Genomic DNA, 15,557 nt, shown 5'->3' on the forward strand with positions numbered 1-15,557 from the left:
TATAAAAAAATCTTCATTTGCTGAAAATATTATATATATTTAATAAATGCATAACAGAGAACTTCATTTAAATGGATCAGGATAACCAAGCTCCATAAGCATCCTCCTTGTGGATACACCTCTATCTTGCTCACTTTCTAATTTTTAATATTCTTTATTATTTTTAATTTGTTCACTAAAATTTAGAAGAAAAGTGCACGAAAGAGTATGTACTTGTAATTAGTTCATAATGGTATAAAAGATTTCCAATTTTCAGAACTTTGAAATATTTTGTACTATTAATTAGTTGGATTAGAAACTTCATAGATACATCTATTCTCTTCTCATCTAGCACCATTATAAACAAATTTCATTCAGTTCTTACAGTAAATTAATATAATGAAAAACAAAATGTTTACACTAAAATATTACTTGCAAAAATCTCATTTCCCCTCCTGGGATGAATAATGTAATTTCATTGGAACTAACATGTTAAGGAAAGATTTGTTTCGTTGGGTAGTTTAAACGTTTCCTTGTGTGTTACTTAGTTGATTAAAGCAAAATCCAATTAAATAAACATCTTCTTCAAGGATCTGACAGGATGTGAAGGCCAACGAGCCATCAAAAGGGAAACGAGAGTCATTCGTATCGCAGCAATTACTTGATTGACCAAACGATGTCGCTCAATGTACAAACCTCCTTTGTACTTATATGCTGTTATTCAACAGAAAAGTTGAATATCAACATTACTAGCATACTATCTTTCTTTCTTTCTTTAATATAATTCATGCACTTTTTCTGTCATCTTTGTGTTAGAAATAATCATGGAATGCCTGAAAATAGCTTCGATCTTTTTACGTAAGTACAAATTTACTTTTTAAAATTCTTGTAGACTATGTAGTAAGATTTAGTAACCCACAATAGGCTATAGGGTACACTGTTTATTATAGTAATATGTATTAGTTTTAAAATTATTATCATATAAATATTTTGTTGTAAAAGTGAAGAAAACGATTGGGTGAAGCTACTAATTTCGTTATTACTTTCTGTTTTCTATGGAATTCTGTAAATAAATATATTAAAATGTAAAATAACATTCTTTAGATGGGACAAGGAGATTCACGTAAGCTATGAAAGTAATTTTAAGGGTTTCAAAAGATTTATGGTTAGAGTTATGCTACCACATGCCTACAGAATGTATTATAACTAGAGTTGCCCGGAACCGAGAGAAAATTTTCATATACAGTAGAGATTAGAGGTAAGATAAAACTCTTCCAAAACAGAAACAGACACATTTTTCGAGACGAGACATGACTTTCACGCTATCTTTTCGAAACGAGATTACCTGAACTCTTGCTCGTAGGAAATCCTATATATAGCACGATGTTTTCGAAATTAATATTATTTTAAAATGCTCTGATTACTATTAGCTTCAACGACATCACCAAATATTTTAAAGAAAGTCTTAATTAAATTATTTTAAACGAAATTATGGCTACCCAATGGGTAGTAAGAAAGGTAAAAAAAAAAAATATATAGTGATTCTTATTGAATTAAACACTGTATACTCAACATAGAAAAATTGCATGTTTAATTATTTGTTTGCACTTTCTATAGTTTTATATAAAAATGCATCTGTCTAATTCGTCTGTTAAATTTTGTGCAATCTCTAAACAGTCCATATTCCCAGTGTACACCGTTCTGAACAGACGCAAGAATTTTAAACAACTAATATATATCTATATATCTATATATATCTATATCTATCTATCTATCTATCTATCTATATATCTATATCTATATCTATATCTATATATATATATCTATATACATATATACTATATTAGTGTATATAGATTTTTAAAAATCGTTAATATTTTGGGACAAATTTATTTTTCGTGAAATTAGGCCTGTGCTGTGGAATTCTAATGTTTAGAATGCAAAAGTTCCTTATATAAAAATGTTGAAAAAAAAATAAAGTTTAGCATTTTATAGCATTTCAAGTTTAGCATGATTTCATTTACTTACTGAAGTGTGAAGAGACCCCACCAACTGAGTTGACAGAAACAAATGAAGTGGCGAAGTAAGCTTCCTGGCTAATTGAATTTAATAGAACGTTCTTGTCACTGGTTGCAGCAGAGAAATCACTCGCATCTGGGTCAAAAGCAGACACTACTCCAAGCTGAAAAATAAAATTGAAATATTGTTTCTCATTATACTCTCTTCAAAGGTTAATTACCTATAAACATTTTATGCAATTCAACTTGAACGACGAACAATGATACAATTTATATGTGTCATAGTGCAAAAAGGATTAACATATATTGATGTAATATGATAATACATTATTGTCAGTATGTCCATCCAGTTATACTAGCTTATAGTAACTGAATAAAAGTTCATAATTATATAACACAATAACGTGACGGTTTGATTACGAGTATCCCACATTAACTATTTCTCTTCATTGTTGTTGTCTATCTGTTTTACCTAATCTCCTATAAACAGCGTAATTTGGTGATAGTAATGCAACGAACCACCTCCCCAGCTTCTTTTATGCTCCGGTTACGGTCAATAAATGTCGCGATTTGTTTTTGAAGAACTGATTATCGAATTTGGTGGTAGAATGGTGTTGTCATTCATTACATCGGTGAAGGAGTCGTGTGTGGTGTTGTCAGTCGTACTTGGAGTTGTAGTTATATTTGGAGCATGAATCGCTGCAGTTGCGTGGTTTGAACGGGCATTTCAAACTGAACGAGCTAGGTTCAAATGAGTCAATTCGTTCACATACGACCCATAACTATTGTGTGAAATGAGCTACTTTATAGAAAAAATACAATAGATTTTACAAGTAACATTATCGTTCTTTGCACCTCATTCAATAATCCATCATATAATAAAAACACATGGGTGTAAGGCAGGGATGCAAATAAGCAACACAATTTTACTAATCCAAGAAAAAAGTTACTAGCCCACATCCCACAATAGAGATCATTTAGTTACCTTTGAAATAAATAATAGTGATACAAAAGTTTGCCCGTACTGATGATCCACTCGCCCCGAACGAGTGGGCGAGTGGTTAATTGCATCCCTGGTATAAGGTAATCATATTATTAAATATATGAAGTGAAACCACACGGTGGATGAAACGAATTGGAAATTAGATTTCATCTGATCGAACTTTCAGATCAAATTATGAATAGGCAACACTGAAGGATGCTGAATGTTTATTTAAAGAAACAAAATATCAGAAAATTTTCACTAACACTACATTAGTCATAATAACAGTTATCCGCATCAATCACGTAGTAAGCATTTGCTGAGTAGATTTCTGCAAATTCTTACGTAAATTTTGAATTACGATTGTGTACTGCCTTCATTCTTTATTATATAATTGAAGTAGCTTAAAGACTGAGAGTAATGTTATAAGTACAAAGAATTTCCTATAATAGAGAGTCGATTGTGAAATATGCATTTCAATATATTCCTAACTATTAACACACCTTCTATTATACGTGTGAGTTTTAATTATGAAGCCTTTTTGATTCAAGAGTTTTGGACAAGAAGATGAAAACAAAAATATAAAGATAATCTTAACGGCACCTACGCCACTTTCATTCTTTAGTCCGTAAATTTAAATAAGGAAATATCTTTCTGTTTTCTTTAAATGGCACCTGGTTGTCTACTACATGATATTACTGATTTTTTGCTCAAGACTAGTTAAATACCCCTAGCTTAATCAAAATTAATTTGCATTACAATGTAAATTTACTGTTATTTAAATTAAATTTAATTACAAAATATTAAAATTATACATTACAAAATTTAATTTTCTCGAAATAAGGGACGTTTAAATAGATTTAAAGGAGAAATCAGTAAAATCAAACAACTAAAATTCTTGTTCACTTTAAAGGAAACATTCTCATATAAATCAATGGGCTAAAAAAAGGATGGGGCAGGTATTCAACACCATTAAGAAGCTGAATATCAACAATTTTGACTGACCACAGGATATAATCTATTATCGAGCTTTTACTTTTGTGGTGATAAACCTTAAGCTTTGTTAAACCACAGAATTAGGCTGTTACTAACTCAGCTTTATATGCACACCGATACACTCAACACTGAAATAATCATGAACATTAGTAAGGCTTTACATGTTGAAATTAATGAAACTATGATTGATACTTGTCATATACTCAAGAAACTTAACTATCGACCTACTACGGGCATTATAATTAAGCTTGCCCGAAGGCATCATGAAGAGCTGTTAAATTGAAGGGGGAAAGCAAATAGAAATGTATCTACTATTGCTAAAAGTATAAATAGCAATAATGCAATCTACATTAACCAATCCCTAATTACAGCGAAGAAAATGCTGTTTACTAAGGTTAAACAGCTTCAGCGTGAAAAGCAATATGGTTATGGTGGGAAAGTTAAAATTAGGAAAGGTGCCCTGAGTCCAATTCATTTAACTTTCTCTGTTGAAGATGAACTACAAACTTTGTTTATCAGTACTTTGGTTATGAGCTCAAATATCACTAAAGTGTCAGTTTACCATTTATTATATACTTTACAACATGCATTATGCGCAATGATACTTGGATAATATTCTTAATTATTCGTATGTGACATTGAGTATAAAAATAGAGTCATTAGACTACGAAAATGTTAGAGGTCTCAGAACCAAAATCCATCTCTTCCTGAAAAAAGTATGTAATAACTATGATAGCCTTAACTGAAACATTCTTGAACAATTATATTAAGACTTCTGAATTATTCTATAATAAGTATAATGTGTCCAAGAATGGCAAAAACTGTACAATGTCAGGTAAATCAGAAGGTGATGATGTACTTGTGGTGGTCAATAAGATATACAAAACTGTACATGAGATGACATATAGAGCGCCTAAATAAATACATTCTATATTTTATGAAAGTAATTGTGTTACTGGAATAAATAACACGTAAAATTTCTGCTTTAAAATAATAAAATAAGCTTATTGAAGAGAATAAATAAAATTCACTGCAAGAAGAGTTGTTAGAAACAGTTAACAAGACTGGTTACACTTGACATAGTTTCTTTCTGTCTTTCATTTATTCAAGAAGAAAACCTCCTGAATGTTTACCTCTTGAATAGACGGAGTTAGGTCCAAAGCATTTGCGACGGCAAATTGAGGTAGCGATACTTGAACTTCACTTTTGGGAAGTGACTTTACCAAATCAGAGATAGAAACTGAATCTAGTTTCTTAAGTGTATAATCCAAACCATCAATCTCATCTGGCACAAGGAATAAAATACTTGAAGATTTCTCCTGAAAATACATACACAATAAATCATACTTAAAAATAAATAAATATTCTGTATTTTAATTTATTTTAGAACATGAAAAAGCATATTGGTATTTTTAACATTAAGTGCTTTTTCAACTTTTATTTGATTTCCGTCTCCTTTAGCCTAACCGGCATAAGCGTGGGACGTAAAACTCAAAAATTTCATTTTTATTTGATTTTTCCCTGAAAAATGAAGGACAAGGACTCTCTCTCTCTTTATATATACATACATACATACAGACATATATATATCAGTACTTTGGTTATGAGCTCAAATATCACTAAATTGTCAGTTTACCATTTATTATATGCTTTACAACATGCATTATGCGCAATGATACTTGGATAATATTCTTAATTATTCGTATGTGACATATATATATATCATAGGAGTCCAGTTCAACTTTTCGATTATATCAAATTTGGCATAGTGGTAAAACTTGACCTGCTATAGAAGCTTGTGAAATATCAGTCCTTTAATTTATAAGTTACACATAAAATAAAAATCAAATAAAAGACGATTTTTTACGACTATCCATAAGTTTATTAGTAAAGTTTTCATCTAGTTTTGGAGTTTTGGACTGTCTTTTGTGTATTGGCAGTACCACATATTTGTGATGCTCATGAATAATGGAAATACCTCTACATTTTTCTTATAAACATTTCCTGTGCTAGAAATAGGAGGAACACAGAGTCTTGGTTGCAAGAGGAGTTAGTTTAGATCTAATACAAAACCTAAGTCACATACTAAGTATACCTATGCCTTTGCCATTCTTCTGTTTCTTTATTTGAGATTTACTTCACTGTCTATTTACTGGCGATATGCCTAAATGGCATTGTCTTCTGAAAGTAGATAGAGCTTAAAAACTATTATAGTCAGTGCCATAAAGATACTCTATCCTTATCAATCTAATGTTAGTAATTTGTAGTTTACTGGCCTAAATGAACATCTGACACAGATGCCTAGTTTAAGAAGTACATTCAATGATTTCTTTGCTTAACATTGATATTGTGTTGTGTATCTGGTCAAGTTGTAAGTGTATTGTGTAAGCAAGAATATAAGTCTCTCTCACACACTGACCACATATTGTACTACTGTATGGTTTTCTTCTTTATAATGTGGTATTAAATCGTCCTCAGATGTCGATGAATGGGTTTACTGGAATCACTACTTTTCCAGTCAACCTTAGATTTTTAAGTTGGTGTCACTCTGAACACAACTTCAGGGTAAAAGAATGTCGAGATGGTTCTTTGCTTGCTAGGAACTGATATCTGAGGAAAGGGTGATTGAGTGTGTCCGTTGCGCACTTCGAACTGTTAACTCTCAAGGAAAGAGGAATTTAGCCAGCTATTAACGTGCTCTGCCTCTAGTGGCTAATAGACTGAATTTAGTAAATCTCAATGTATATACTGAGGAAGAGAGATACTTGTAAATATGGAAAATAAAAGTACTACTTAGTGTGTTCCAAATCATTCATCGTAGAAAATTGTCAGGTGGAGAAAGAAGTATGTTCGTAATTATTATACAATAGGAAAGCATGGTAGTTATAATTGTTGTTTACAAAATGATACATCAACAGACTTAAAGACTCATGATATAACATACAGTAACATGCAATTGGACAAACAACTTAATTTACATTGGTAGATTCGTTCCTGACTTTTGTCTCTATAACATAACAAGTGGATTAAAAATAAGTCAGAGAAGTAACCGTAAAACTATTTAAAAACTGTCCCAACACAAGTAGATCATTGATTTTTATCTTTGCCATTATTTATGTTAATCGTTACATTATTTATTTCCTTAAATGATAAACTATCCAAATAACTCATTTTGCAAATCTGTCCAAATGAGTCATTTGGCAATCAGTATAATCCCAAAGTAGTGGTACCATGGGTTTTGGTAAGTCATCATTTCGACTTAAAGAATTCCACAACATTTCATATACCTATTTCTCTTCATAATATCTATCCTTTATGTTGTAGTGTATTTCTGAATTCCTTTCGCAAAACATTCAAAGATTTGTGTGCAAAAAATCCTCGTCTTACATAAATAGATAATTCCAGGATTTTTTTGCCTAAATCGAATTTTCACCATAACCTATGGTTTGTATCAAATACGTATGAAAAATATGGTACGAAAAATATACTACTTAATAACACTGTAATTATAAAGGTAACCAAGAAAGTTATGTCGCTTTTTCACCCACCACCTTCGAACATCGATATGTCACCTAAGACTACCTGGAAGATAAAAAAATGCACCATCAGCACCTTGACATTCTGACAGTGTTCTGGAAGGCCATGGATTCCATCGCAGTAAAATTTAGTAGGCTGTGAAATCAAAACGTTTTAAGTGCATTCTCCACCTCCACTAGGGATTTGAACTGGCGTCCTCTAAGAAGATTGTCCAAGAAATGGAACAGTTGATAATCGGACGGTGCAATGTCCGGGGAGTATGGCGGATGCAATAGTGTTTTCCATCCAAGACGTAGAATGGTGTCCTGGGTCATCCTAGCCACGTGAGGCTTGGCGTTATCCTATAACAGGAGGACCCCTTTGCGATTCAGAAGTGCAGACGCCAGAGTTTTGAGTTTTTCTTGAATACGGGTCAACTGCTTACAGTACACAGTTGCATTGATGCTCTGACCAGCTAGTAGCAGTTTTCGATGCACGATGCCGCGAGTAGTCCACCAAAGACACAGGAGGACTTTCTTCTGGTGCAGTGCTGGTTTCGGAACTTGTTCATGGGATGCTAACCAATGATGACGGTGCCGTGGGGGTTTGTACAATAATGTCTCCTTTCTCAGACGAAACAACAAAGAAACACGGGTGTCTGCTCGCGTTGAATTCTGGCCCGGAGTCAAATCATGTGGGATCCATCGACCCAACTTGTAGTGCTTCCCAAGTTGATGGAGGTGCTACCGAATGGTTTCTCTACTCACACTGAATTGTAGTCCCAGTTCCTCACATTTCTGGCCATTGTTCGCTTCAATTTTGTTTGAAGATCTTCATTTTGTACATGTGTTCGTCCTCCGGCACGTGGTGCGTCTTTGAGTGTTTCGTCACTGTCCTTAAACTTGTTAAACCACCACCGCTACACTGTCCGCGTAGTCACGACACCCTTACCAAAGTCCTGGACATCTTACGCCCTGCTGCAGTGGAGTTTGATCCCAGTTTGAGCTCGTACAGCATACACGCCCTTACGACGCTCTGTGGAGGTCCCATGTTCACTCTGTCCTTACGCAAGTTCATGGTGTAACTAAACTGCCATAACCAGGTAGTATGTTGGATATACCCACACAAACAACTAAACTTCGTCTTATCTTCATTCGCTTTCAACTCACTGTGTGAGGGCCAATGGAATACATACTTCCACAAAAAGCGACATAACTTTCTTGGTTACCTTTACAGTAATATGCTTTATAAATAGGGTATAAAACCTTGTGTTCTTACAACGACGATGGTTAAAGAAATTAAATAATTAACAAATGAGTTTCTTTCACGATGTGAAACTCTGTGAATTCAATACTCAAAATTGAAGTAGTACATCTATAATTAATAGCTGCAATAGAGGGATAAGACCAAATATAGATTCTGTTCCTCGGATGATGAATCAATCAACAAGCCATTACTCGCTATGTCTTACTATTTTTGCTCTATGCGGGTTAATATTAAAATCGGAAGTGATAATTAATGTATATCACTTCTGGTTGCAACAAAAAGAATAAAATCAGACATATAACTATTCCTTGCAAGTGAATCCATAACAAAAATCTACTTGTCCCTAATTATTTCCGTTTTATCCATTATGTGATATGTGGTGTAATCAAATAAACGTACATTATCACCACTTTCGATTTATATCTATATCTATATCTACATCTATATCTATATCTATATCTATATATATATATATATATATATATATATATATCTATATATATATATCTATATATATATATCTATATCTATATATATATATATATATATATATATATATATATATATATATATATATATATATATATATATATATATATATATATATATATATATATATATATATATATATATATATATATATATATATATATATATATATATATATTAGGGTATCCCTTATTTTGGGTAATTTCGTGTTGCGATACGCACACCCCCGAAATGTATTCTATGTGACCGTAAACACGCATTAGTGAAATAGAGCTCTACGAGAACGTTAACCCATGCCGACTTGACGACAAAATCATGAAATGACGTTTCCAGATTATATTAAAATTTTGATTTTCAATTGTGATAACGGATAAATTAAAAGAGACAGAGAAACGAAATTTGTTCGAAGCAACTAGAGAAAGGACGACATCTGCCCATGTATTGACTAACATCACCGCATGAACATTGTTGCCAACCCAAGAGAAATTTATATTTTTGTAAATCGGATGACCTAAATTGGATATCGGAACGTTTTGTATACCTTAAATCAGATACTGACAAGAACTGTTTAAGCTGACTCTAAGTCTAGAAGGATCCACTGAACAGTGTTGCCATCAACAGAATATAAATTTGAGTTTGGAAAAGGTACAATAACTCGAAAAAGGTCACTAGTGCTTTATGGTTTAAAATTTATAATGTAAGGCGGTAGATCATGAGTAGTAGTACCATAGCTATGTGAGATCGATAAGTCACGTACTGACCGAGATATACGATATATTGTTAAAGCTGACAACTAAAGTGTGAAAAGATGGCAACGCACCACAGCGAGTTAGCATGCCAACCTGGTTAAAATATGAATTCAATTTGCATGGGTTTATGTACTCTTGGGCTTTTGATGTCGCTGATAACGATTATGACGTCAAGAGTTTAAAAACCCGACGCTGCGCAGCATTGCCATCTTTCACAAACCTTATTTCTCTGCTTTAACAAGATACCTATCTGTGTCAGTACATGACTTATGGATCTCACATAACCACGGTACTACTCCTCATACTCAACCGCCTTGCATTATAGGTTTTAAGCCATACTGCACTAGTGATCTTTTACGAGTTATTGTACCTTTTCCAAACTCAATTTTTATATTATGTTGATGGCAACACTGTTCAGCGGATCCTTCTAGACTTAGAGTCAGCGTAGACAGTTTTTGTCACTATTTAATTTAAGGTGTGCATAACATTAGTATCTCACTCCCTGTGTGCGCCAATGGTGTTTGCATTTAAAAAATGTTTCACGTTATTTATCGAAAAGTTTGCAGCATTGATCTGCATTTACCATCTCTTTTGTCTTTATTGTTGCTTCCAATGGTGATATCCAATTTAGGTCATTCGATTTACAAAAACATAATTTTGTCCTGGATTGGCAACACTATTCAACCGGTGATGTTAGTCAATACACGGGCAGATGTCGTCCTTTCTCTAGTTATTCATGTAAAGTTTCGTTTCTCTGTCTCTTTCAGTTTCTCCGTTATCACGGTTGGAGATTCTAAATTATATTATAATGTGGAAACGTCATTTCATGATTTTATCGTCAGGTCGGCAGGGGGTTAACGTTCTCGTAGAGAGCTGCTATTTCACTAATGCGTGTTTATGTGGCCACATAGAATACATTTCAGGGGTGTGCCTATCGCAACACGAAATTGCCCAAAATAAGGGACACCTTAATATATATATATATACATACAAAAGTCAAAACAAAACACGTTCTTGAGATGAATCAGTGTCAGAAACCGTTTTTCTATATCCCTTTTCGTTTTCGCCGTATGGAAATAAGTATTGAAACGTAAGCACTAGTAAATTCCAAGCAGTTATTCCAGAATTGATAGATGGAACGTAGCAGGTGGTGATGGTATGTTCTCTTAAGACGCTGAATCGATTACTGAAATCCACTTGTCGCTATCTATTACCGTTCTTCTATGACAATCAATTTTATAAACCGGAAACGTTTAATTTTTATCACTTACAATTTTAATACAGGATTAACGGAAAATTTGGGACCTATTCTTGAGACGCTGAACCAATTGCAAAGAAAAGCTTGTAGCTGTCTACTACCGTTTTGTTCTATAGTGATGAACGTTGAAACTGGAAATGATTAATTTCTACCACTTCTGGTCTGAGTAGAGAGTAAACGGAGAAGATGGAATGTATTTTTGGAAAGTTGAATTCATTAGAAAAAATCGCTTTTTGATAATATTTACCGTTTTTGCTCTATGAAAATCAGTATTGAAACCGGAATTAGTTAGTAAATTTCAATCTCTTCTGGTTTCGAAAAAGTTGCAGATAGTGATGACACGTTAACTTGAGATGCTGAATCGGTTCCAGAAAAAAAAAAGAAAAAGAAAAGAAAGAAAAAAGAAAAGAAAAGAAAAAGAAAACAGCTTGACGCTATCTATTACTGTTTTGCTTCTACGGTGAAAAATGTTGAAACTGGAAATGGCTAAATCCAACCACTTTAATTTAAATAACAGATTAACGGAGGAGATGATTTCTTTTTTGGGGTCGCTGAATCGATTTCAAAAAACTGGTTTTTGGTATCTCTCACCATTTTTGCTCTGATACTTATCGACAAACAGACTGATGAACAGAGCCATTCTATAAGACTTCCGACACTATACATACATAGCATAGGTTGGAAATTATTAATAGTTCAACAATAGTTAATTATGTAATTTGTTCAAGCCTAACTCATTAGATGGCTCTCAAGATAGAATACTTTTTACTTCAGATTAAGAACCGTTCGTATATTTTACTTACATCAGTACTTTCTTACGTAAGTATGTACTCACTGTACGCACGACGTAGTTATGTAGGGACTGCCTGTATTCTGTTAGATGCAAACAATGAAAAATATTAAATCAAAAATTTAACCTATCAATAATCTTTGTTTGATCTAACAAGGGGTACGTGTGTAAGCAATGTACCTCATGGATTGCATATTACAGTGGATCTAAGCACCAATACGTTTCCTTTCTGTCATAACTAGTCTTTGTGTTTCTATATTGTACTATACCTTAAGGAGAAGTTCTACAGCTGTACAATTAAGCTGTGGCACTCGTCCATGGCGAAATACACCAATTTGAGGCACCATAGGGACAATTACATATTCTTCATTGGTGACAAAGAACAAAGCTTTATCCTTATGCTGTAAGAAAACGAAGACAACAAGAGCTTCGTAATCTTTCCAGTGACTTAAGACCCCAGTGTCACTTCTTAACTCCATCACCTCGTCTTCTGGACGTACACCTAGAACAACAGACAAAAGAGTTTATTCAATATACTAAAAACTGAAAGGTCAATATCACTATTAGAGATTTCTATTGTTTTTACAATGGTATGCACTTCAAAACATCTTACAAATCCATCACAGTTTTAGTATTTGTATTGGTTGTGTTAAATGTGTTGAGGAGATTTTAACGTCTACGATGTTACTTGACAAAATAAATTTAATATTAAAGGCAAACTTAAGCTTTATTATGTGAAACTTAACTTATTAAACTTATGTGAAAACTTCAGTAGTATCTTCCTTAGAATGAAATTGAAATTTCTCATAAAACTTGTTTAAGTTCAATGACCATCACAATCCAGGAACTACTTCTCAAACAATGAAATGGATTTGAAATTAGTTACTAGGGAACAGTGCTGTAGTCCTAAAATTTTCAAAGGGTATACGCTGTTTTGTGATCATCTATGTTCGTCATAGCAGACAAGAAGGCATTTTTAATGAATAATGTAAAACGCATGTATTAATTAATTCAATTAAAATATAAAAGATGCATTACTGTTTTATAGTGTAAAAGCATTTCATGCAATTTTCTTGATAACACTTCTTACTCAAATCACCACTTCCCAACACTCCCATTCACGGCACCATCCCATCCATTCCTGCTGGGTACGCATGCGTTTCACTCCTCCATCCTATGGCTCTGGGTCCATGCGTCTTAAAACCCATAAATACATTTATCATAAACAGACCATAGCAAGATTGGCATCCAAAAAAAGCAGTCCACATCCGAGGCTTATCTTTATACTGTGCTCAATCACAAGTTTTAAATGTCGGGTGATCGGCCCGCACAACCCCCAACCTCGAGGACTAGTGGCTGACTGCAGTTTTGAAGAACTGAGCGATAGGGACGCCACATCCCGATGCTGGGTTATCATTGGAGTCATGGCCCCATTAAATAAATAAATATAAACGAAGCAAAAGTAGAAAGTATTACACGCTTCGAAGCAGAGGGTACACTCTAAAGGCTAAGATTAAGCAGAAGGTATATGGCGTGTACCGCCGTCAGGCACGTAGCCAGGATTTCGTAATAGGGGGGGGGGGTCCGTGACGAAATACTGCGGTTATCACACCAGGGGTTCGATCATTCTAAACTATTTTACTGGTAACATACTGTACATTCATTCGTTTAGCCAGGATTTCGTGATGGAAGAGGGGGTGCGTGACATGAAATACCGTGGTTACAACACCAGGGGATCGATCAACCTAAACTATTTTACTGACAACATATCCATATTGGTTTGTTAGGACAATAAAATGAGGATATGTTATTAAGTATTTTAATTAAAAAACCATGAAGATATATTGCGTAAAATAGAAAAAGTATTGAAAAAGACATAGTCTTCCGAGGTCATTCGAAGTCGGTTCTTCTCGTCTTCTTCTTATATCTCTTATCTTAGTTTAATGCCGTCAAGGATAGCAACAAGATCTCTTCCGGGAGTAAAGACATCCTATAAAATGGATTGGTGTTGCCGCGAAATTCAAAATAATTCATATTATTGGTAATTCTGGGCATTGCTTAAGTTCTACCTGAGAGGCTATTTGACCGAACCGGTTTATCGATCGTTATTTGTAGTTCATAGGGTTACTGGCGAAAATCCCGGGGGGATGAGGGGGCATGTCCCCTCCAATATTAGAACTGGGGAGGACTTTCCCCCCAAATAATCCGATTTGAAATGCGTTTTTTGGGGAGAAATGTGATGATTTGTGTCCGATTGCCACAAAGGAAAGTAAGATAAAATTGATGTCCCCACCCCAGAACAAGCCTCTATTCTTCCCGCCTCACAATTTTGAACACAACTCTGCTCCCCTGTTTTCAAACTTCATAAATATTTTGAACGTCTTTTAAAAAAATTATAGAACTGTCTTATCCGTCCCTCCCAATGTTGAAGACAGATTTGCGCCGCTGCTTAGGGTTAACATGGAGCTAGATGGAATTCAGAATGTTCCGTTACAATAATATTTAATTTCAACTTGATCCCCCCCTCCGTTTCCTCCACACAAAGCTCCTCATAAGAAAGAGGAACCAAACGCTTATCGTAGCTTTATATTTTTGAGGCTGATTTATCTCTTTCTCGTTTCTTTCTGTATCATCTTTCCTTAATATTTTTCTTTTCTGGATCCGAAGGGGGGTCCGGACCCACCCCTTGGCTACGTGCCTGCCGCCGTGTACCCTCGACTACAGACCTGCTTGGGAAGCAAAGAAAGTTGGTTACTTGAGAAATTAATAAATCTGTGATAAGGACTCCGACAAAAGTAAATGGAATTTTCAAATTAGAAAGATAGAAAATGAAATGAAAGTTACTATTTTTATATGACTCGTTAAATTGACTACATATTTCATAGAATCTTTGGAACACCTGTTTTTCTTTGATACAGAAGGTTTTCTTGATGCTGGCAAACTTCTAATGATTATTCAAGTAAACAATTAAAGAATGGTATCTAAATCAACTATATTTTAAAATCAATTACTCTTGCCGCATACCGGCTACACAGAAAATTTTTCAGAATGCATTCGTAATTTTCATCAATGAAGAGTTCGAATCTAAATCTTGAGGAAAATATATGGTTTAGCACGTGAAGGAGTTTGGTTTGTATAGTGTGATATTTTCTCAATTAACATTGAAACCGTAAATGATAGTAGAGTTCTATAAAGATTAGAATGGAGACGGAATATATTCTTGGGATTCTTAATGATTATAGAAAATCTCTTCTGGATAGCTATTACGATGGTTGATCGATTCTGGATGGTTGATTTCTGCCACTTCCGGTTTGAATAATCCGTATGGTGAAAAAAATGCACAAAATTATAATCCGTATGCCATACTGAACATCCGCAATTTTATTGCGTTCTCTGATTGTTAAACAAGAATGATATCTGAACTTTAATGTACAAACACATTTACGCCAAATCTCCTGGCCTTGCGACAATTGCGGGGAACTTTTTGCATGATTGACGCGAAACACGATGTATC

The 15,557-nt window shown here is 34.0% G+C and overlaps 1 protein-coding gene across 3 annotated transcripts in view; it reads right to left on the reverse strand.

The window, feature by feature from the left end:
• LOC145686075 (serpin B8-like) overlaps nt 1-15,557 on the reverse strand; it is a 71,968-nt gene that overhangs the window by 3,628 nt on the left and 52,783 nt on the right. For all 3 annotated transcript variants that reach the window (XM_081758992.1, XM_081758991.1, XM_081758993.1), the window contains exons 5-7: nt 12,313-12,545; nt 5,109-5,294; nt 2,008-2,161 (exon numbers count right to left, since the gene is read on the reverse strand). In XM_081758992.1, coding sequence (XP_081615118.1) covers nt 2,008-2,161; nt 5,109-5,294; nt 12,313-12,545 — 573 coding nt within the window. The remainder of the gene's footprint in view (nt 1-2,007; nt 2,162-5,108; nt 5,295-12,312; nt 12,546-15,557) is intronic.

Source organism: Thermobia domestica, chromosome 5 (genome assembly GCF_964235325.1).
Source record: "Thermobia domestica chromosome 5, izTheDome1.hap1.1, whole genome shotgun sequence".
Lineage (NCBI taxonomy): Eukaryota > Metazoa > Arthropoda > Insecta > Zygentoma > Lepismatidae > Thermobia > Thermobia domestica.